At 41.7% G+C, this 23,392-nt stretch overlaps 1 protein-coding gene across 1 annotated transcript in view; it reads left to right on the plus strand.

Annotated features, from left to right (window-relative positions):
- LOC127570313 (beta-galactosidase-like) overlaps nucleotides 1–15,036 on the plus strand; it is a 66,838-nt gene extending 51,802 nt beyond the window's left edge. The window contains 3 exon segments of the mRNA XM_052015742.1: nucleotides 14,291–14,348; nucleotides 14,351–14,442; nucleotides 14,445–15,036. Of these exon segments, the coding sequence (XP_051871702.1) occupies nucleotides 14,291–14,348; nucleotides 14,351–14,442; nucleotides 14,445–14,564 (270 nt within the window). The 3' untranslated portion in view covers nucleotides 14,565–15,036.
- The last annotated feature ends 8,356 nt before the right edge of the window (nucleotides 15,037–23,392 follow it).

A 23,392-nucleotide genomic window follows, 5' to 3' on the forward strand; every position in this document is an offset into this window, starting at 1 on the left:
CAAGGTGTATACAAGTTTCGTATACTTGATCAGCTAATGTTGCCAAGAGTTAATAAACAGCTGAGGAGTGTCTAATAAGAGCCATCAGTGCCAAGGTTTTGGATTTTTTTCATTCCTAAATAAAGTTCTGTGATTGTTCATGCTTTGCTAAGGCTGGTGCCTGATTAATGAATGTTGCCACACTTGCCAGCCACTTGTCGATAAGTGCTTGCTTTACTCGGTGCCAAGAAGAACATTCAAACTAAGTGGAGAATAAAGTGTAACCCTCACAGGTTCTGCAACTAAACTTGAGCATCGAGGTTCATGGGTTATCACGTATGTGCATCACAAACTGCAACTTTGTGGAGACAGGAAATTGGGCAGGACTGAAGTTCAGCCTCAGAATGCGGTCCTTAAGTTCTGAGACCTTAGCAGTGCACTCGGCATTGCTGCAGTTACCATCTGGGGTTCATACCATAGATAGCTCTGATCATGACAGAGTGACCGTAAAGCTGAATGTTTACTCTGCGGTTGCTCTAGTGTCCACAGGTAAACCAACTTTCTTAGTATACTGTGACGTCTAACAGCCATGCAGCTTGTGTGAGAGTGCAAAGACACATTATACCTCAAAGAGCGCACCAGCAGTGATGAAACCTGCCTGGTGAAGGCCATATTGCTCTTGGGGGAAACAGTCACAGCTTCGTGGAGGGCTCTGTGAATGCATTCTGACTGCCCCTCTGATGGCCAGTGTCCATCTCCCTGGCTTTCTGCAGAGGGCCTCATGAAATACAAACTTGTATTCATGCTGGACTTTTTCTTGAACCTTTTCAGATTATGTTTCATTTTAATCAGCTCTCAGTTTATTTGATGGTCCATCTGTACATTGCACACTGTTAAATTTTCTAACGTTTCAACAATAACCACTTCAAAACCTGAATGTCCTGAGTTCATGAAAGGCCCAACATTAATATAAATTTGTTTTTCTTTTATGAGACCCACTGTAGAAATGTGAGGAGGTGGATGCTGACCCACTAAGGGGCAGTCAGAATACCCCTCATAGAGCACCATGCGGAGCTGTGACTTTGTCCAGTAAGAGAGGCATGGCCTCCAGCAGGCAGATTTCACCATTGCTACTGTACCCCAGATCAGTTTCACACAAGATAAGTCGGACGAGCTGCATGGTTCTTGCGAACTGGATGCTTGTTGGGCCTCAATGCAGAGTAGAGCAATTTGGCTGACCTGTGACCCCTGGAACAAGACTCTGGGAGTAAATATTCGGCATTGTACCCGGTCTCTCTGTCACGAGAGTGTTTCCCTGTGGGGAAAATTGGAGGAATGTCATATTTGAATCTGTGAAATGATCCTTCTCACAGATTTATGCATTAAATTCACTAACCACTGTAGTATTGAACAAGTTCATTCTCAGTTTGTGTCCAATTAGCTAATGTCAGCTGAGATAGCTGCATAGTAACATTTCATCACTGTGCTACTTGGCTGGTAAAATGGAAAATAAAGCCAGCATCCTTGCTCTTGCTTGTATCCAGTTAAGGTGCTGGAAACTGCTTGTGTTATTGTGACTGAGAACAGAATTGGCTTGACTGTGAAACTTCAAATGGATCAGTGGGCTGCTGCCACTGCTTCTTCATGAGTAGTAAATAGCCATCGGAGAAGAGCCACAATCTCATCACTTCCCTAAACCAGAAAGTATTCCAGCCTTATTATGCATGGTGCAGGCCATTCAGCCCAATAGGGTTATGCTGCTGTCTGTGGTCCACACGTGCCTAACCAGCTGCTCTTCATCCAACCTCAGCAACATCACTGCTCTCCTGTACTCTGTTCCTTCTCCTTCACGTGCTTCTCTAATGTGAAAGGCTTCTCATGAATTATACAGGGTTTAAAGGAATATAACCTTTGGAGTCCGTTTTAAAGTGACACAGTTTTAACTCATTGCTGAATATTCTTGTTTGTACAGAAAGCAGCAGTGTCTGCCTAAAAACTAGAGCTGGTTTTTTCATATTAAACTTGTGCCTAAAAGATGTTCAGCACACGAAAACAAGGAATAGTGTCAAAAATCCTTAGAGGTAGTTTCCATCACCAAATTGGCCTGAGCAATTCCATGTGCAGAAAACAATTTCTGATCGGCTTTGCACAGCTAATCCATTGCACAAATGAATTATTTCTTTGGAATGGAGAAAGGTTGGACGTAAATGTGAACAATTGCTGACTGCAGTTGTTGGAAACCTTTTTGCGTGATACAGCTCTCTGTAAATAATGTGATCAATGTGCTGTGCCTCTTCCCTGAACAATCCATCACCTACCACTGCAGCTCTTTCAAACATGAGCCCCTCCACTTAATTCCCCTGCAAGACAAGGAGCCCACAACAGAAGAGGCTCATTGTAGAAGATTTAACATCTCACCAAGCAACCTGCCTCCTATTTTACTGCAGATAACCAAGAGTCCCTGCCTCAGGAAGAGGCTGTGATAACAAGGGCAGGTGTAGAACAGGAAGGGATGAAATATCAGCAACAGGAAAGTAACCTGGCAACAGGGCTTGGATGCAATCACTGATGTACCAGCATGTAACCCATGGCATGAGTATAGACAAAGCAACAGCAGCTGTTCAGTTATCCCCCTCCGTGGATGGGCATTATTCTGATGAGGATGAACCTGGACCACCATTACATTGTCATGTGTCCATTTAACAAACTTCCTGTATAAGGCACAGCAGCCCATGCAGCTACACCAGCGTAACATGCAACATAGCCTTTTACACCTCGCTGACAGCACATGCAGTCACAAAAAATAATAAGTCACTTGGTGCACATGGATGAGTATTAACAGTGGTTAACCAACAGGCTTTTACAAGAATATAAATAAAGACTCTATCTTTAAGATGATCAGCCAAGTGTGCCTTGTGTTTCACAACCTTTTAGTTTACAGTTCCTTGTACTATGTCAGTGTCCCTGTGTGCTGCTTTCTGGAAGGCCTCTGTCCATCAGTTGGACTGTGAGCAGGTGGCTGTGAAGACCCACAAGAAGTCCTTCCTCCAGAAGGCTGCCTTCAGATTGCTGGCCACAGCTGACTGAGGGAGTGTTCTGCGGTTGCTAAGTGTGGGGCACGTTGAGTGTGCTGATATGAGATATCAATATCCTGAGCCTGGGCACCAAGGGATGGTAGGTTGATTAGACCGCTCCACCACTATCAATCTCCAGACCTGTGGCTAAGTCTGAATCCAGACCCCAACATGCTGGTCTGTGTTGCCTTCACACCTCTTCTTGGAGAAGGGTCTCTGCAAAGTGATAGCAGGACTTGGCTCATGGTAAAGAGGTTTGTGAGTGCAGACTGCATGTGTCAGCTCCTGCATAGGAATGAAGATCTCGTATTTTTCTGGTTGGCGAGATGTAATGAATGGTGTGCCACAGGGATTGGTACTGGGACCTAGACTTTTACATTTTATATTAGAGACTTGGATGAAGGCACCAAATTGGTTGCTCTATGTGCTGATGACCCTGACAAGTAGGAAAGAGAGTTGTGCAAAGGACCTTGTGAGGTCATAAAGGAATATAGATAGGTTAAGTGAGTGGCAAAGATTTGGAAAATGAACGATAATGAGGGAAAATGTGAAATTGTCCATTTTGGTTGGAAACTTAAAAGAGAAATAGAGAGACCACGGAATTATGAGATGGTCCAAGATGCATAATTCACAAAACACTAGAATATGGAATGGACAAGTGGCCTTTTGAGGAAAAATTGGATAGGTTAGCCTTGTATCTGTTAAAGTTTAGAAGAGAGAGACATGACTTAATTGAAATATCTTGGATCTTAAGGGTCTTCACAATGTAGATGTTGAGAGGACCTTTCCTCTTGTGAATGAATCTAGAACCAGGAGTCACTGTTTAAAATGTAAAGGTTTACGCATTTAAGACAGTGATGAAGTGAATTTCTTTTCTCTCTAAAGCTTGTGAGACTTTGGAAAGTTTTCCTCAAAGGGTGGTGGAAGAAGAGTCCTTGAACATATTTAAGATGATGGGAGATAGGTATTTGATAAACAAAGGATGGAAATTACTGCTGGTAGATGGGAATGTAGTGTTGGAAGTCAGATGCAATGTTGGAATCAGATTGGCCACGATTCTTGTTATCCCCTACATTCTGCAGGGAAGCCTGACAGATCACTAATCATCTCCATATGCCATGTGAAGAAGGCATCTCAGTCGTTGCATTCACATGATTCCTCTAAGGCAGCACAGATACTCGGACACTCCCACACCCAGCACCTGATATCCTATCCCTCCTGCTGGTCTACAGCCTGCTGACACCTGTTCTATCACAAAGTGACATCTGCCCCTCCAAGCTAGCATTCTGATACCTCATTGCTGAGCAGATGTTGCAGGCTGTCAGGTGAAATGATGCAGTGTGCAAACCTTCCCTATTCTCACCACTGTTCCCTTGCATTCTACCCTGCAGTGTCATGTCAGTCTACTCCCCTCCTTGTTGCTCTCCGTGTCCTCCCCTCCCCCTCCAGTACCTGATGACTCCCTCCTCTCTCTCCACCTTTTTGGGGAAAGGCTCACTGAAGGATTGAGGACCTGAAACGTTGACTCTCTTTCCACAAATGCTGCCTGACCTGCTGAGTTTCTCCAGCATTTTCTGTTCTTATCTCACCTTGACAGATCTGATTTAAATCATGAAACTTTTTACACCATTGCTGTTTGGTACGGGGTTTGTTGCTGTGGTGAGATAGCACCTCAACCACCTCTCCCAAACTTTCCTGATGGCAATCCTACCTGGTCTCATTGCCCTCCTGCAGCATAAGTCCTTCCGCCTTACATCTATAGTTGTAATAAACGCTAGTCAGTTCATGAATCATGAAGTCTCTCCCTTTTCCAATGTTATGTGTGTTGCAGAGTCTGCTTGTTGGGGATTATGCTTTTCACTAATGATGCCTTGTGGGATTGGTACACAGCAAAGTGAGTGATGTTCGCAAAATTGTGTTATGTGTGTTGTGAAATATTGCAGGTTGTATCTTGCCACATAATGATGATGAAAAACAACTCGGTGCTCTATTAAACTCATTGCCAGCCAATTTCATGATTTTCTTTTTTGCTTGGAGGACTTAAGCGCTTTAGAGTAGCACACAGTGGCTATCTAGTGTACCATAACTGCCTGAAGTCCAATTTCTAAGCACATGTTCATGCACTTACTTGGCAGGAGGAAGGGCAGGGATGGTAAATGGCAGTGCCGTGCTCTGTAGAAACACAGGAGGGAGCAGAGTGCCAATGCAATTTGCATGGCTTGGCCCACAAGCAAAATCCATGCTTCTAGGCCTTGGTTTCAGTCCACAGACATGTGCAATTCTAGTTGCGACAGACCCTGGGAGATGTGGACTTCACCACAAGTATGAGATATGTTTTCAGTGCTGCTTTGTCATGGTTGCAAAAGAACAACAGAGAATCTGCCTTTCCTAATTTCAGAGTGTCCCAAGCTGTTCTATGACCAGTAAAAATGCTTATGAAACCCAGGCGCTATTACTGGAAGCTACCAATCAATATGTGGATAGTGAGGAGCAGATAAATTGTTGTATGTTAATGGTCTTGGCAATGGGAGTTTAACGTTAACCAGAACATCTCTCCTGCTCTTCAAAATGGGATGCATGTCTGTCTTTGAACATTTAAGAAAAGACCTTTGTCTCATCTGACAGAAGGCAATTACAATAGTTCAATATTACCCCAAATGACATTGAAATGGTATCCTAGGTTTTATGTTCCCTGGGGAGTGACTTGAAACCCACGGTCTTCTTCCTCTCATGCATGAATGATATCAGTGAATGAAGCAGCAGAACTGTACACCAGGATCTGTGTGGGATCAGAGATTTAACAATGGTTGATAAAATTACAAGTAGCTTTGCTCTTGTGAGTAAGTTTAAGATTTTTCCTGCATGTGGAGTCAGTATCAAGCCAGAATGAAGCCACAAAGTGAAGAGAGAGCTTAGTTTAGTAAAAAAAAATTGGCAGAAGCTATTGCATCTTTTGAGGAAGTAATGGATTGATATCGGAAGTGAAGGATGATGCAGAGCTTTGTGGAATAGCAGGACTGTTTCCGAAATGCTCAAACAAAAAGCCAATGTGTATGATTAGCTAAACAGCCTCCTTCCTGCATCGTTAACGGTTCTAATTCCGCTCTCACCCCCTTTGAATATTTTTTGTAAAACTCACCTCATTTCCCAAGCTTCATTGTTCATGTTCAGTTAAGATGTATCCTGTAAACCTGTTGGAGAAGTACCCACAGTCTAGACCATATGTAAATGTATGGTTAAAATTATTTTATTTTAAAGGAAGGCTTGTGATGTTTTTTTTTCCAATACCTGGAAATAAATCTGACACTATCTGACCACCAGCTGCAAAGTAACACCCTACATTTTCATGCTTCAGCTCTTGCATAGTAATACCATAAAAGTACATTCATGGTGTAAGATGATGTTTACTAAGCTTCATTTTTGGCATTACTTATCACCTAACTCGTGAGCTAAATGCGGAACTAATCAGTTAACAAACTTGTTAAATGACAATAACTGTGGTTTCCATGAATTTTGGTTTGTTTTTGGGTTGACTTTGCAATTGTCTCTTAACAATTAAGGAACAAAGTGGATATAATGGAAGATATATACATGTCACTGTGATTCATAACTTATCTTGTGAAACGCACAATTATCAATTCAAGCCATTCCCCACGATGAAAAGCAGACTACGGCAGCCTAGTAGTCAAGTGATGCACTCGTCTAGAGGTCTGGATTAATGGTCTGGAGGACAGTATTTAAATTCAACCTTAAATCTGGAAAAAAGCGCTACTACAACTGGTCTATCAACCAATAATCTGCCATCCTAACTTTGTCAGGCATAGACGTGAATCCAGAACCTGATAAATGCCTCATGAGATGATCTAGCAAGCCAGCAGTTTGTGCCTGATTGGTGTAGGTATTCAGATTCCAGGGTTATTTGCATTGGAGTGGTGATTTAATAGGGGTTTCTAAAATCACAAGTAGCTTTGTCTTTGTTGACGACGGTGAGTTAAGGTTAGTCTATTTCCTCTCATTGAGCAATGAGAATCAAGTGATCACAAGTTTTAATTTTGCCAGCTATGCCTGTATCTCATACAGTCAATTCTTTTTTTGGAACTTGCAATAAAAAGTTAAAGCAGTATAAAGGAATTCAAAATCAAGGGCATCTTGTAATGCAGACTTCCTGAACTTGCCGTAATTATTTATACAATGTACATCTTAAACACTGGAATTTGGGTGTACACAAAAAATTCTGGAGATGCTGGAATCTGGAACAATACACAAAAAGTGCTGGAGGAACTCAGCAGGTCAGGCAGCATCTATGGAGGGAAAAAAACAGTAGACGTTTCAGGCCGAGACCCTTCATCAGGACTGGAAAGGAAGAGGGCAGAAGCCAGAATAAGAAGGTGGGGGGAGGGGGAGGAGTACACACAGGCAGAGGATAGGTGAGTTCAGGTGATTAGATGAGTCCAGGTCAGAGGGGGAAGGTGAAAGGTGATAGAAGAGGCAAAGGGCTGAAGAAGAAGGAATCCAGTAGGAGAGGGCAGTGGACCATGGAATAAAGGATGGGGGAGGGGAGGAAAGGAGATGGGCAGGTCAGCAAGGCAGGGGAAGGGAGCCACAGGAAAAAGGGAAGACAAGGGAGTGGGGGTGGGGTGGGGAGAAGAAAAAGAAGGGGTGGAGTTACTGGAAGTTTGAGAAATCTAGAGAAAGTATAAGAAAGGTGGGAGGCAGCATAAAGGAAATTACAGACCTATTAGTCTGACATCAGTGGTGGGTAAATTATTGGAATCTATCCTCAAGGATGGGGTTATGGAATACCTAGAGGCGCAAGGCGAGATAGGTCCTAGCCAACATGGTTTTGTGAAGGGAAGATCCTGCCTGACCAACCTATTGGAGTTTTTTGAAGAAATCACAGGTAGGGTGGATAAGGGAGAGGCGGTAGATGTTGTGTATTTAGACTTTCAAAAGGCCTTTGATAAGGTGCCTCACAAGAGACTGATTAATAAGATGAGAGGTCATGGAATTACAGGTAGGATAACAGAATGGGTGGAGCATTGGCTGGTTGACAGGAAGCAAAGAGTGGAAATAAAAGGATCTCGTTCTGGTTGGTTACCAGTTACTAGTGGTGTGCCGCAGGGGTCAGTGTTGGGACCGCTCCTTCTTACCTTGTACATTAACGATGTGGATGATGGAATAAATGGTTTCGTGGCTAAGTTTGCGGATGACACCAAGATAGGGGGAGGAGTAGGGAGTATTGAAGAGATTGGAAGGTTGCAGAGGGACCTAGACAGTTTAGGAGAATGGGCAAGGAAATGGCAGATGAGATTCAATGTAGGGAAATGTGCAGTTGTACACTTTGGAAGCAGAAATAAGCGGGCAGATTATTATCTAGGAGGAGAGAAAATCCAAAGCACGGAAGTACAAAGGGACTTGGGGGTACTCGTGCAGGATACCTTAAAGGTTAACCACCAGGTCGGATCGGTGGTAAAGAAAGCGAATGCTATGTTGGCATTCATTTCGAGAGGTATAGTGTATAAAAGTAAGGAAGTGTTGATGAGGCTCTACGGGACACTAGTGAGGTCTCATTTGGAATATTGTGCGCAGTTTTGGGCCCCACATCTTAGGAAGGATGTGTTGACGTTGGAGAGGGTTCAGAGGAGATTTACGAGGATGATTCCAGGAATGAAAGGGCTTACGTATGAGGAGCATTTGTCGGCTCTTGGACTGTACTCACTGGAGTACAGACGAATGAGAGGGGACCTCATAGCGACATTTAAAATATTGATAGGAAAGGACAAAGTAAATGTGGCTAGGCTGTTTCCCTTGGTGGGTGAGTCCAGGACCAGAGGGCACAATCTTAGAATTAGAGGGTACAGTTTCAAAACAGAGATGAGGAAAAATTTCTTTAGCCAGAGGGTGGTGAATTTGTGGAACTCCTTGCCACGTACAGCAGTGGAGGCCAGATCAGTGGGGGCATTCAAGGAGGAGATAGATAGATATCTAAATAGTCAGGATATCAAGGGATATGGGGATAAGACTGGAAATTGGGATTAGAATAGGTTTTTTTCCTCTTTCCCCCATTCCCCATTTCTCATTTCTATTTTCCTTTTTCTTGGAGCAGACTCGATGGGCCGAATGGCCTGCTGCTCCCTTGTCTTGTGATCTTGTGAAATCAATGTTGAGGACATCAGGTTGGAGACTCCCAAGGTGGAATATGAGATGTTGTTCCTCCAACCTGCATCTGACCTCAACGTGGCAATTTAGGTGCATCCACTTTTTGCTTAGGGCCCAAATAGCATATTATGGGTAAAATGGAATAATATCAAGGTCCTTAGAAGGGTACAGAAGATATCCATGGTCATTCAGCATTGAAGGATGTAATTCGACTAATTATTTCTTTGAAATTGCTTACCTGTATCGTCCCAATCCTTTACTCTTTTCCCAGTCTGTAAATTTCTCCTTAAAAGAATATATCGAGTTCCTTTTTGAAAGTTACAATTAAGCCTGCTTTCATCACCTTTCTAGGTAATGCATTCCACATCGCAGCTGCTCACTGCAAAGCAGAATCCTCTTACTTTCTTCCAGGCAATGTGCCAATCATCTTAAATTTGTGGTCTTCTGGTTGCCGGGGCTCCAAATGGTGGAAAATGTTACTCTTTTTCTAAGCTATCACAGCAGGCAATAATTTTGAACACTTCTGTTTTATCTTCCCTCAATCATTTTTGGCTCTTAAGATGAATGATATAGTGTAATGATGTCAAAGGTGGGAGACTATGGTTCTGCTGAGGTTCCAGGGAAATTAAGGCCTTTTTCTGCAGGTTAAAAACGAACCTTATAAAGTCTACAGAGTTGTGAAGTAATTTAGTGCAGCAAATTTATTACAAGTAAAGAAGTTTATTTGGGCATTGAATCAATAGTGGGAGAACGTAAATGTAAAGTAACCAAAAGAGTAAGTGTCAAGGTTACTATTTTAATTTACACAGCAAATTGTTAAAACATAGCAACAGAGGTGGAGTATTAACTTTTCAAAGGTAGGTGGGTAAGTATTTGAGCACTTTGTAAGGTTATTGTTAAATGTCAGGGGAATGAGATCCAGGGAACTAACTGATGCAGTAGTGTGAATGAACTCATTCAGTGAATTGTTTTATGTTTGTTGATGAAACATGGATGTGACTAATGAGCAAGTATCACTTGTTTACCCCTAAATGCCCCAGAATGAGCGACCTGCTAGGTCATTTCAGAGAGCAGTTGAGTCGATAATGTTGATGGGCCTGAAACCAAATTGAATCAGGATGGTAAATTTCCTTTCATGAAAGACATTGGTGAACCAGATGGGCTTTTACAATAATCCAGCGTTCTTATGATCATTGTTACTTGGAAGGCATCTTAAATGGTTGTCTAGCAATGGTCAAGGGTGTTAGGGCCCTGGTGGGACAGGAGACATGCTGCTAGTACTTTGGTAACACATTCTTGAGGTTGGCCTGGTTGAAGTCACCTGCAATAATGAAGAGGGCCTCTGGGTATCTTGTCTCAAGATTGTTGGCCATGGAATATAGTTTGGAAATAATCTGACCACAAACACAAGCTTTTATTAAATTAATTCATAGGTAGGACATGGACTTCAATCCATTATTGGCAATTCCTAAATGTCTTTGGAAAACATAGTGTTGAACCACCGTTATGAATCATTGTAGGCCAAATGGTGAAGGTTCTCTCGGTAATAAATTCTGGTCTTGGACAAACAACAGTGAAGGAACAATGATGCAATTGCTAGTTGAAATACTGTGTGACATGTAGAAGAACTTGTGGTCAGAGGCATTCTGCATAATTTGCTGCTCTTGTCCTGGATAGTAAGGTTTGCAGGTTTGGGAGATGCTGAGGAAGCAGTTAAATGTCTAGAGTTTGTAATCCTGGCAATTTACATCAGGATTGTTCTCCCTAGTGTCCACCATTGCTGATACCAGTGAAGAACAAGAGGGCAGTGCCAGGAGTGCAGCATCGCAGCACAACTCTGGAACTTTCCTGTACACTGAAGATGAAAATCTGTTCCTTTATTAAAAATTTTTAGTTTCTGTGGGCACAAGTCTCATACTTATTCTGAGCCCAACAGACCCTGCCCGATAATTAACACACCTTATCTATTGGTGTTCCAGTCTCTAAGTTAAGACCAACATTGAACTGAGGCAAGGAACCAGGAAATTCTGGAACAGGATGACCCTGCTCCTGACTCCATTGGTGGGACCCCCACCCGATCAGTGGATTTGAAAGTTTCTGCCAGCTCTAAGACTGTATGGGAGATGCTGAAATTGGCAGAGTCTTTTGTAACCATCTGCCTAGTATTTCCAATACTTGGATTGTGCCAGAGTTAGGCTGGGAGTCTAGCAGAGCTGCAACAGTCATTCCATCCACTTTGTAATACGTTCCCCTCTTCAACACCATTCTGTTGTTTTGCACTCAGTGCTGTATTTATCGTTTATTATTATCAAGTATACAGTTTGCTCCATGAGCTTCACCTGAGCAAGGAATTTTAATGCACCCTGGTGTATATGACAATAAACTGATTAAAACTAATCTAGTGACCAAGTGCAGTGCAGATCATGTGGTAAAGTGGATGAGGTATGAGTACAGAATCGCCCATAAGAGAGCGAGTTCGAGGGGTCACCCAGTCAACTTCTGCTTCTACTTCTCAGCTTCTGCCCTCTCAGTGCTTGAGATATTCTTGTGGCAAAAGGCAGCCAGTCTAAGAATCTGGGTGAACAGGATGTTCTGCAATCTTTAAACCAACAATAATAAAATTTCTGTGCTCATTTTGAGGCTCTTTGGGGTGAGCACTAATGGCTTAAAAACATACATTTTACCAAGCCCTGTAGACTTGAAGTTGATTAGCACTCCCAAAGCAAGTGGTCCACAACTCTGGGACTAAAGTCAATAACACTATTTAAGGCAATCATTTATGCATTGTACAATCTGATTTGAGAATTGAATCAGCAGTGGCAAGAATTCTAATGTAGATGACAATATTTGTACAAAATTGTGAAAAATGAATTGTTTCCAAGTGACTTCACAGAACGTGAGTGGATATGGCGATGCCTATCACAATGCTAACCCAAATAGGAACATCCTGCACATTTACTGACTGAAGCTGACTCACAGATGTTATTTCTGGTACAGGCCATATTAAAGCACATAAGTAGCCTGAAGGTGATGCAATCACTAGAGTGCAGATTGATTTCTTAAAGTTTTCTGAAGAAGAAAAATGGGATATTTCTTTTCCTCTGGCACTTCTCAATGCACTGAAGGAGATGAAAATACACCAAGTGGAGCACAGCAGGTGGTAGCCCTGTCTCTATCCTTCAAAGGGTTTTGTGTAGTTGGAAATCTACATACTGGAACCTGATAGAATGTGTTGTACTTTTGCCTCCATAGATGCTGCTTGACCTGCTGAGTTCCTCCAGCAGCTTGTGTTTTGCTAGAAATCAGGTTTCTTGTAGTTAGACCTTGTCTAAGTAAGATTGCCTTTCCATCACATTAAGTGCCTAGAAAGATTTAAACTCACAGCCCAGCTTACTCATTTGTACATTTTTGGCTTCAGATAACAGAGTCAGTTCAGGGGAAATTCCTGCTCCTTTATATAAATGAATTAAACTTGCTAAAGCCAACATAGAATTTTTTCTACTGAGTAAGTTTCATAGTAGACATTACAGTTGATATTACAATCCAGCTGGTTGATAGGGATCCTTAAGTTAACCTTAGCAGTAGCTTAGTATTCTCATACAGTGCCCATCTTTTCTGAACTCGTATGTTTGAAGTTCTTCTGTCTCCGTACCATCATGGCTCCTTGTGTCCTTTTATGTATGAGGTATGATAACCTGTCTCTGCTTATTGTCCTTGACCTGTTTACAGCTATTGATGTGGGACCTGTTTACAGCTATTGGTGTGGTCAATCACATTATTCTCCTCCAGTGCCATCTTTGTCCAATTATACCAAGAGGGTCACCTGCAAAGACTTCTCCACCTTCCATGTTGTTTCGTCTGGTGTCTCCAAGGCTCTATTCTTCAGCATGTTGTGTTCCTCACTTACATGCTGTCACTTGCTGACATCATCCATAAATACACTGTTTCTATGTGCATGCTGATAGTATCCAGCTGTCTCCACAACGCTCATCTCAACCCCCTTCAAACTGTCACACTGCTTGTCTGACTTCTAGTATTGCATGAGTAGAAATTCCCTACAACAAAATATTAGGAAGACTGAAGCTGGTGTCTTTGGTCTCTTCCAAAGATTCCATTTCAAAGCCACCATTTGCTGTGCCCATCGGTGGTCAAGGTCTGAGGTGGTACCTGTCTGTTTAAAATCACCCTGTTGTGTTTGACCCTGTGGTAACCTGCAATGTCATGTGTGTGCCTGTTTGTATCCCTAGAGTAATGACCTGATCATCTGCTGATGTCTTTGGGTATCAGCCGACTTTCACACTCAGTAAGCTTAATGTCATCCAAAGGTTCAGGTTGATGCATGCCTGTAGTAATCGGTGGAAATATGCAACGTTCTGTTTCCACCCCAGTATTGCCACCACAGGAAATATTAATGTAGAAAGAACTTGTATTAATGTAACTCTTATCATGACTGCAGTGAAGTGCTTAAATGCAGTAACTGTTGACGTGTTCTCAAATATAGCAGTCAATTTTCTCTCAGCTACACCAGGATAAAAGATCAGACAATGTGTTGTATTAATGAAGGGATAGATGTTAGCTAAGGTACTGGGAGAATTCCTCTGCTCACATTCATGAGGTTGCCATGTCATCTTTCTTTGATCTAAGTGGGCAGAAGGATGCCGTCACATCTGAAGGACAGCACCTTCAAAAGGGCAATGATCTTTTAGCACCCAGCAAAGTACTTGATCTTCAGGTCTACACAGCAGGACTCAAGCTCATGACTTCTGGTTCAAGAGGCAAGAATGTTGTTTATCACTCAACCATGCATAGCACAAGTGTAACCACCAAGTTAATATTCTTAAAAGGGAAGTTTAGAGTTTGTTGAAATGAAATGTAGGAAGCATGATAAAAATTGGCCGTGGCAGATATAATGAAAGTGCCCAGTGAAGTTGTGGCAATGTCATTTTTAATAGGAGTTGATATACAATCCATAATAAACAGCTAGAAAAAACACACTGAGGATCTGTTCCTCATTGTTAATTAGATTGAGGTCACTAATTATGAAGTTTGTAGTAATTTTTTTTCCCCTCTGTCTACAGGGTCAAGTGTGGATCAATGGCTTCAACTTGGGTCGCTACTGGCCAGCTAGAGGGCCCCAATCACACTGTATGTTCCTGCTCATATTCTGAGTACATCTGCTGTTAACAACATCACTGTGTTGGAGTTGGAGAAGGCACCTGCAGAAGAGAGCTAAGAATGTTTTGTGCTGTGGAATTTGTGGATACACCTATACTGAATGGTACCACAGCTTATACCAATGTAGACAGTGACCTTTTCAGAAATATTCCTGGCATCATTGAATTAAATATTTAATATGGTTCTTCTAAAGCAAAGGGTCAGTGGGTGAGGAGAAACAGTGAAAATAATGATTTTTAACAGCAGCAGCTGCTGTTTTGCTTCAGCTTTGCAAATTCAATTTGGTGGCAAATAACCAACATTGAAAGCACACAGCCATTTGGCCAGGTTGATTAAATAAAGAAGGAATTTAAGGAAAGATCAAGAAATGAATATCTCAAAGGTGTAGATCTTTCCCTCTGCTTGAAACTGGTGACAGTAGCAGTGAGCCTGTGGAAGTCTTTTGCTGGAGAAGAAGGTAATCCTGGGGAAACAAGATTCTTGAGAAAGAAACTTGCTTTGAGGTGATCACAGTCACCAATATTATTTTGGTTTAATTAATGTTTATCAATGTTTGATTTAATACATTCTTTGGAGAAAATCAGGGTGTGATACAACTTTATTGATGATTGTAAATAGAAAATAAATCCTGACTATGATCAACCATGAATGTTTTATGCATAAGCACTGATTTATTTGAATCTTACCTGTTTATTTATTTGCCTATTTTGAACGTCCAACTGAATAAAGATTGTAGGTGGCTTCTCTCTCTTTCCAGAAGCTTCCTTTTTTTTTAATCACCTGCAGTCTTTCTGCTTAACTGCACAATATGTCTTTTTAAGCAGATTGAAAACAGCGAATGAACTGAAACCTCAAGATAGACCAACTGGTGTGTGTTCTCCTCAGAGGACTGTGACACAACTTCTGTTCTTCCTACTTCTGCCCTAGGGGAGCCACTTGGGTAAAGCACCAGATTAGTTAAACAAAATTATATAGCCACTGTTCAAAGGGGGAAGCACTGATGAAAAGAACTAGAAAATACTTAAAACTAAGTGCATTAAATATATTGGGTCAAGTTAATCTTTGTATATAGCCTTGCAGATATTGCAATGTGACGATATGGAATAAAATAGAGTAACGGTGATATAAGATCTGCAGCCACGCTTGTATCTTGTGGTTCCCTGATCATACTGGAGGCCTCACTGCTGTGACCATCCTGTGCTGCTTCATAGCCAGCACATATGGTGATGAGCCCTCTGACAGTGGGTCCTGAAACCCTGCAAAGTTTTTGCTCTGTACACAGCAAAAGATTGCATTTTACTACTCGAAAACCTGCCTGCCATTGACAGTGGATGCCATTGATTCGGTATAGATTACCTCAACATGAATCATAAACCTACATGGTGAGGCAGTCACCACTATTTAAGTGGCAGTATTTACCAACCCAGCAGCATGCCGAAAGAAGCCATTTGCACTGAGAAAGCTTCGTCTGGCATGAATGTTTGGTTTTTTTTGCTGATCTAGATTACTTTTGCCAGTTGTAATTTAATTTATATATTCAAAACTTTTCACTGTATTTCGGTACATGTGATTAAAAATAAACCAATAACAAAACAATAATAAAAGATGTGGGCTTTGCAGGCTGAGCCAGCATTTTGTTGCCCACTCCTAGTTGCCCTTGAGAAGGTGGTGGTGAGCTGTCTTCTTGAACTGCTGCAGTCCTTGAGGTGTGGGTATGCTCACAATGCTGTTAGGGAGAGAGTTCCAGGATTTTGACCCGACAATGGTGAAATGAGAAAATTTATTATTTGGACTGGTGAAATGGATTTCCCAAATTCACTCTTCCCGTCTACTGAAGAGGAAGAAATGGAAAGTGCAATTTAGGGGAAAGTTGTTTGTTTCTGATATCTACATCCAAAGCAGTAAGAATAAAGTAAACAGCATCTCACATGCACTTCTCTTGTTCATGATTCCTCAAAAAGTCTTGGTGGTATCCACCACCACCACCACCCCACCCCTCCTCTTCCCATCCCCATCTCCAATATGATGTGGTAGTAGCAACTTGAAATGGTATTCTACAACTTGAGCATGAATGACGCAATTTCTTTCGGAGGGTCAGGATAATGGGAAAGGAAGAATGGATGTATTGATAATGGGAACAATTACTGCATGGAAATAAAGAACGTCAGTGTGGGGAGTGATCGGGCATCCTGGAAAGCACTGTGAGTATAGCTTACAAAATGACAATTGTTTCCTAGAATGTGTGTTTGAGGGGCTGTGTTTCGTGGTAAATAATATACCAAAATTAGTCAACCATCTGATGATGAGATTATTCTGCAAATAGTAAAAGTAACATGACTGCATTTGATACCGAGGTTTGAGAAGGAGAAGAAACAGACAAACTATTGTTTGAAATCCAAAAAGTGCAAAATTCAAAGTAGTAAGAAATTAATTAGCCACTGACTAAGATGTTAGTTGTTAAACCTATGCATCTGCTGCAGGAAGTATTCAGTTAACTATTTGATTTAGGGTATGCATTAACCCTGAAGGCTCCACTCGCATGGCTAATTTAGTCATTGTGCACTAAAAAAAGAGACTGTATTCAGCCAAAGGAAAAGATTTACATAATTGTAAGGGGAAGATGAAAGCCAGTAGAGTTATTCATGTCTAAAGAGCAAAAAGCAATTTCAAAGAAAGCAAAGGGGGAAATACAAAAAAAATCATTGTCTCTGAAATGAGAAGTGGATATTTAGGAATGAAACCAGAATCATGTCTTTACATAAAATATAACACAAAATAGAAACTGTTGATGTTTTCAATTAAAATTTTTCAATTCTGAAATCATTCAGTGGATCATTCATAGATTGTATTCAGTCAGTATATCAATGAGACAATGGGATAATGGTTAATTACTCAACTAGTAACCAGAGGCCTGGATTATTGATTGGAGATGATTGATTGAACCAAATTCAGTTAAATAAATCTGTAATAAAAAAATTGTCAGTAATGGTAATCATGAAAACTATGAAAGTGTTGTCAGAGTCTATATGATTCACTAATGATCTTCAGAGAAGGAAATCTGGCCCACGGGGGGACTCCAGACCAACGTTGTGATCAAATCATAACTGCCTCTGAAATGGCAGTTCAAGGGGCAATTGAAAAGGCCAGTGAATGCTGACCTGGCCAGTCACACTTGTAATGAAAGAATAGAAAGAAATTCGGGAATCAAAATAAAGTCATGTAAAGTACATGAAAGCTAGCTAAACTTGTTATAATTTTCTGTGACAATTTTCCAATTGTCACATCAATTACTTACTATATGTTGCTTATCTTGTTAATTATCAGTGCACACACACAATTTCTTTGACTTAGTGCTCTCATTCTCAACTTGTTATGCTGCCAGTACAAAACAGATATTGCACCTGATAAACTCTATAGAAATGTGGTTTAAAATTTGGTGCAATAAGGCATCTTCATCTCTGAAATTTCTGTATTAATGGGTATTTTTTGCTATAATGGAATAACATCTCTGTGGAAGGTCATAGAGTTACAGAAAGATGCAACATAAAACAGGTCCTTTAGCCCACTGACTCACCCATTTACACTAATCTTAAATTAATTCATTTTTCATTCTCTCCACATTCTCATCAACTGCTGTAGATTCTACCACTCACCTACACACTAGGGGCAATTTACAGTGGCCACTTCACCTACCAACCTGCACATTTTTGGGAATGGGGAGGAAATTAGAGCACCCAAGGGAAACCCACACAGTCACAAGGAGAAGGCGAAAACACCACACGGACAGCACCTGAAGTCAGGATTGAACCTGCATCAATGCATTGCAAGACAGTGGCTTAACTAGCTGTGCCACTGTGCTGCCTTAGTAGAGCCTAATCTAGGTACTCTACAAATATAGCCCATAGCACTAATGGTGGATATTTTATTAAAGACAAATCGAGAAAGCGTCAAACAAATGCAGGGAAAGATAAGTAAATAAATTATAAAGAACAATCACAAATAATCAGCTGAGCAAAGGACTTGTAAGGGACCCACAGGAACCCACAGAAACCCACGTAAATCCTAACAAGTCATAGAGATAAGTTAAAATTCATACACGAGAAAATATAAAATTGTGTGGTCATAGATTCTTTATTCATAGAACATAGAACAGTACAGCACAGAAACAGGCCCTTTGGCCCACAATTTTGTGCTGAACTAATTAAACTAGTAATTAAATGCCTAACTAAATTCATCCCTTCCACCTACACAATGCCCATATCTCCCCATTCTAAATTGGTAACTCGGTTTATTAGTGTCACATATCAACGAGGTATAGTGAAAAACTTGCCTTGCATACTGTTCATACAGATCAATTGATCAACAGATCAGTGCATGAAGGTAAATCAATAACAGAATACAGAATAAAGGTTACAGTTACAGAGAAAGTGCAGTGCAGGTAGACAATAAGGTGCACGATCATAATGGGGTAGATTGTGAGGTCATTCATATGCCTATCTAAGAGCCTTTTAAATGCTTCTGCCGTATTTGCCTCCACTATCACCCCTGACAGTGCTTTCCGGGCACCCACCACTCTCTGTGTAAAAAAAAAACTTCCCCTGCACATCTCCCTTGAACTTAACCCCTTCTCACCTTAAATGTATGCCCTCCAGTATTAGACATTTTACCCCTAAGAAAAAGATACTATCTGTCTAACCTATCTATGCCTCTTATAACTTCTGTCAGGTCTCCCTTCAGCCTCCACTGTTCCAGAGAAAACAACATAGGTTTGTCCAACCTCTCCTATAGCACATGCCCTCTACTTCAGGCAGCATCCTGGTAAACTTCTTCTGTACCCTCTCCAAACCTCAACATCCTTCCTATAATGGGGCGACCTGTATTGAATGTAATACTCCAGATGCCAGCCTAACCAGAGTTTTATAAAGCTGCAACATTGCTTCCTGACTCTTAACTCAGTGCCTCGACTACATAAAGGCAAGCATGCCATATACCTTCTTACCTGATATTTTACCTTTATTCATGAAAAATATTGTTATCACTTATTTTTACTGATGCCTGAAACCAATTTTACCCTTTAGTATCACAGGCCAAACATATCTGAGTTGAAGGAAGTTTTAATTCTGCACTTTTGCCTTTTGGATGTCAGGAATTCCTGATTAGTGCTGATCTGCTGAAGTAGCACCCCAGGTTTTTTTCAATATGTGCTAAAGAAATCCACCCCTATGCCCTACCAATGTTCGAATGAAATAAGGACAACGTGCCCTAAATCTCATCACTACCTTTCCAGTTGGCATAAAATACATGTTCTTTATGACCTATTTGATAATCGAGGAGGATACAATGTTTGCTGGTGTAGACTTGGGATTTCATTAATAGTCGATCAGATTGTTTGCTCTCTTGAACTGAAGAAACCTCAATTTTCTGCAAAGATCTTTTGATTCATTACAGTTATAATGTTGTCACCCTTTGGGGTACAGTGGCGGCAAAATGATTTGTCACCAAACTAGTAATATTGAGGACTGGATTTACAACCCAAGAGAAGTAAATACAAATCCCACCATGGTATCTGTAGAGTTTAAGTCCAGTTAAGAATCTGCAGTTGTAACACCAACTAGTCATTGTAAATGATGATCACAAAAACAATTTTAGAACAGCTGTTATAAAAACCCACTTAGTTTTCAAAAGACCTCTGGGGAGATGGAGCAGGGAGATATCTGCCATTGCTGCCTGACTTGTATCTGATTCCACACCCAGCCCTGTGGCTGACTCGGTTGCACAGTTGCATTCGAACACAGAATGAATACTCAGAATGGATATTTTACAATGTGTCAGACTCTTCCATCACAGGCCCTGGGTACATCCTGTCTCACTGGCAGGACAGACCCATCAGAGGTGGTAGCACAGGGCTACACAGGCAAGAAGGATTAATCCTTGGAGTCCTCAACATTGACTCTAGGGATCGATGAAGTCTCATGGCATCAGGTCAAGCATGGGCATGGAACACTCCTCCAGATCACCACACACTGTCCTCCTTCATCTGATGAATCAGTGCTCTTCCACGTTGATCAACACTTGGGAGAAGTACTGAAAAGGCAAGGGCACAGAATGAGAATGGGTGGGGGTCTTCCATGCTCGTCATCAAGTCTAACTTGGTAGCATTAGGTCTGGGGTAGATTATGAATGACCCAAAATGAGGGATGCAACTATTTGAACTCATCTGCGCAAGTTAACTGTGCCAGTTGCATCTCTGTGATAGCATTGGTAGAAGTGACAACTGCACACTTATGGTGGAGAAAAATTCCATCTTCACAGTCAGGACAGCATACATCGTGTTGTGTGCCACTAAGATGGTGCTAAATGGGATAGATTCAGAACTGATCTAGCAGTTCAAAGCTGGACATCCACGAGATGTTATGGACCATTAGCAGCATCACCACACATACATTACCACAATCTGTAACCGCATGGCCAGGGCATATCCCTCACACTACCATTACATCCAAGCCAGGGATCAACCCTGGTTCATTGAGAGGTACAGAAGGACACACCAGAATAAACCAGGCATATCTAAGAATTAATTTCGAGGCTGTAACACAGGACAATGTGTAAGCTAAATAACAAAAACAGCATGCATTAAACTTGGCTAAGAGATCTTACAACTAACAAGTCAGCTTAAAGCTCTGCAATCCTACCAATCTGAACCTGAATGATGGTAGATTATTGAGCAGCTAATGGAAAAGGAGGCTCCAATAATTTTTCCATCCTCAATATCGTAGGGGCTTAACATATGAGTCCTAAAGACTAGGCTGAACCATTCAGAACCAGGTTCAGCCAAATGCTGCCAAGATAATCCATCTTGGCTTCATTCTGAAATCCACATCATCAACAAAACCAGCTTCCAGACAATTCAGTTCAATCCACATGATATCAAGAAATGGCTGATAGTAGTGAATACAATGAAGGCTACATTCCAGTTGGAGTACTGAAGAGCTGCACTCCAGAATTAGCGACACCTCTAGTTAACCTGTTCCAGTGCAATCATAAGACTAAAACTTAGCTGACAATGTGGTAAGTTGCTCAGATATGTCTTAAGGGTAGGCACAGTGGTGTAGTGGTTTGCATAACGCTATTACAGCGCCAGTGACCCGGGTTCAATTCTGGCCACTGAAAGGAGTTGTATGTTCTCTCCGTGACTGCATGGGTTTCCTCTGGGTGCTCTGGTTTCCTCCCACATTCCAAAGACGTACGGGTTAGGCAGTTGTGAGCATGCTATGTTGGCACCAGAAGCATGGCGACACTTGTGGGCTGCCCGCAGAAACACTCTACACAAAAGATCCATTTCACTGTATGTTTCGATGTATATGTGACTAATAAAGATACCTTATTCACAAACCCCAATCCAGCTAATTACCACCCAATTCTTGAAACATTCAGCAGGTCAGGCACCTCTGCAGAAAGAGAAAAGGAACGGTATTCGATTCTGCGTTTCCTCCTACTGGATTGGCAACAAGATTAATACTTGACCTCGTGCAACTTTTAGAAGTCTCTAAGAATGATTTAAAAAGCCTTAGGCTTGAGATCTCAAGATTTTATTACTGTTGTCTGAAAGGTACCCAATAGCACAATCACTGAAGACTTTCTATTAGTTCCTTGAGGTTGAGCCATGTTACCTGCTTTACACCCACAAAATAGCCAAAATAATGTCCAATTTCTATTCCACCATCCCTAAGTGTAAGGCTAGAGGGAGTGATCTTCAGAGTTGTGGAGACGTTGATATTTGAAAGCATAAAGCAGAAATTAAGAAGTGGAAACAGACAAATTGTGACTGATGAATGAAATTCTTATTAATGTTCATTGTTACATGTTTGATCAAAGATAGTCTTGGTATATACTGACTTAGAAATATTGGGTGATGTGGTGCAACAGAAGAGTTTGGAGCTTCCTGTGAACTGAGTGCCCTTGATTCTTGAGATATAGAAAATGTTGTGTTTGTGGGAGGTGAGAGATTTTAAGTGCATATGTGTCTTCAACGCATCCATTTGGCAATAAACATTGCAACACAATACACCTGTGATAGAAATGGTCAATAATTCCCAGTTAATTAGGCATGTTGCCCCTTGAGTGTCACAGGTGTCCCACTGAGATAAGCAGAAGGTATTCCACAACACTTATTGTAGTATATATGAGGAGTAATGTACTTTTAAGAACTAATTTCACTTACGACACCTTACTAGCCACTGCTGTTGGAATTTTGATGCCTTTGATAAAGGAAGCTCTACCAGTATTACCTTGGACACATGTGGAATGGCACCACAGGGGCTACAGTATGCAAAAGTCAACTCGGATAATGAAGAACAGTCCATGTTCCAAGCCAACCACTGGTAATGCCTCCCAACTCTTTTCTCCGCTGCATTGATGACTGCATTGGGGCTGCTTCCCGCACCTGTGCTGAGCTTGTCCAATTTCATCAGCTCTGCCTCCACCCTGGCCATCAGATTCACTTGATTCACTCCGTCTCCAACACCTCTCTTCCCTTTCTGGATCTCTCTGCCTCCATCTCCGGAGACAGATTTAACCACAGACATCTTCCACAAACCCACTGACTACCCACAGTTACCTTGACTCTTAACACCCTGTCACTTGTAAGGACGCCATCCTCTTCGCCCAGTTCCCTTCCATCACCATCAATGCTGCCCTTACCCGTATCTCCTCCACTTCCCGCACGTCTGCCCTTCCCCCCTCCCCTCACCGACATAACAGGGGACAGGGTTCCCCTTGTCCACACCTACCACCCCACGAGCCTCCGTATTCATCACATCATTCTCCGCAACTTCCGCCACCTCCAACAGGATCCTACCAGCAGGCACATCTTCCACTCACCTCCTCTCTCTGCTTTCCGAAGGGACTGCTCTCTCTGCAACTCCCTTGTCCACTCGTCCCTTCCCATTGATAATCTCCCTGGCACTTACGCTGCAACCTCACCAAGTGCTACACCTGTCCCTACA

This window comes from Pristis pectinata, chromosome 5, assembly GCF_009764475.1.
Source record: "Pristis pectinata isolate sPriPec2 chromosome 5, sPriPec2.1.pri, whole genome shotgun sequence".
Lineage (NCBI taxonomy): Eukaryota > Metazoa > Chordata > Chondrichthyes > Rhinopristiformes > Pristidae > Pristis > Pristis pectinata.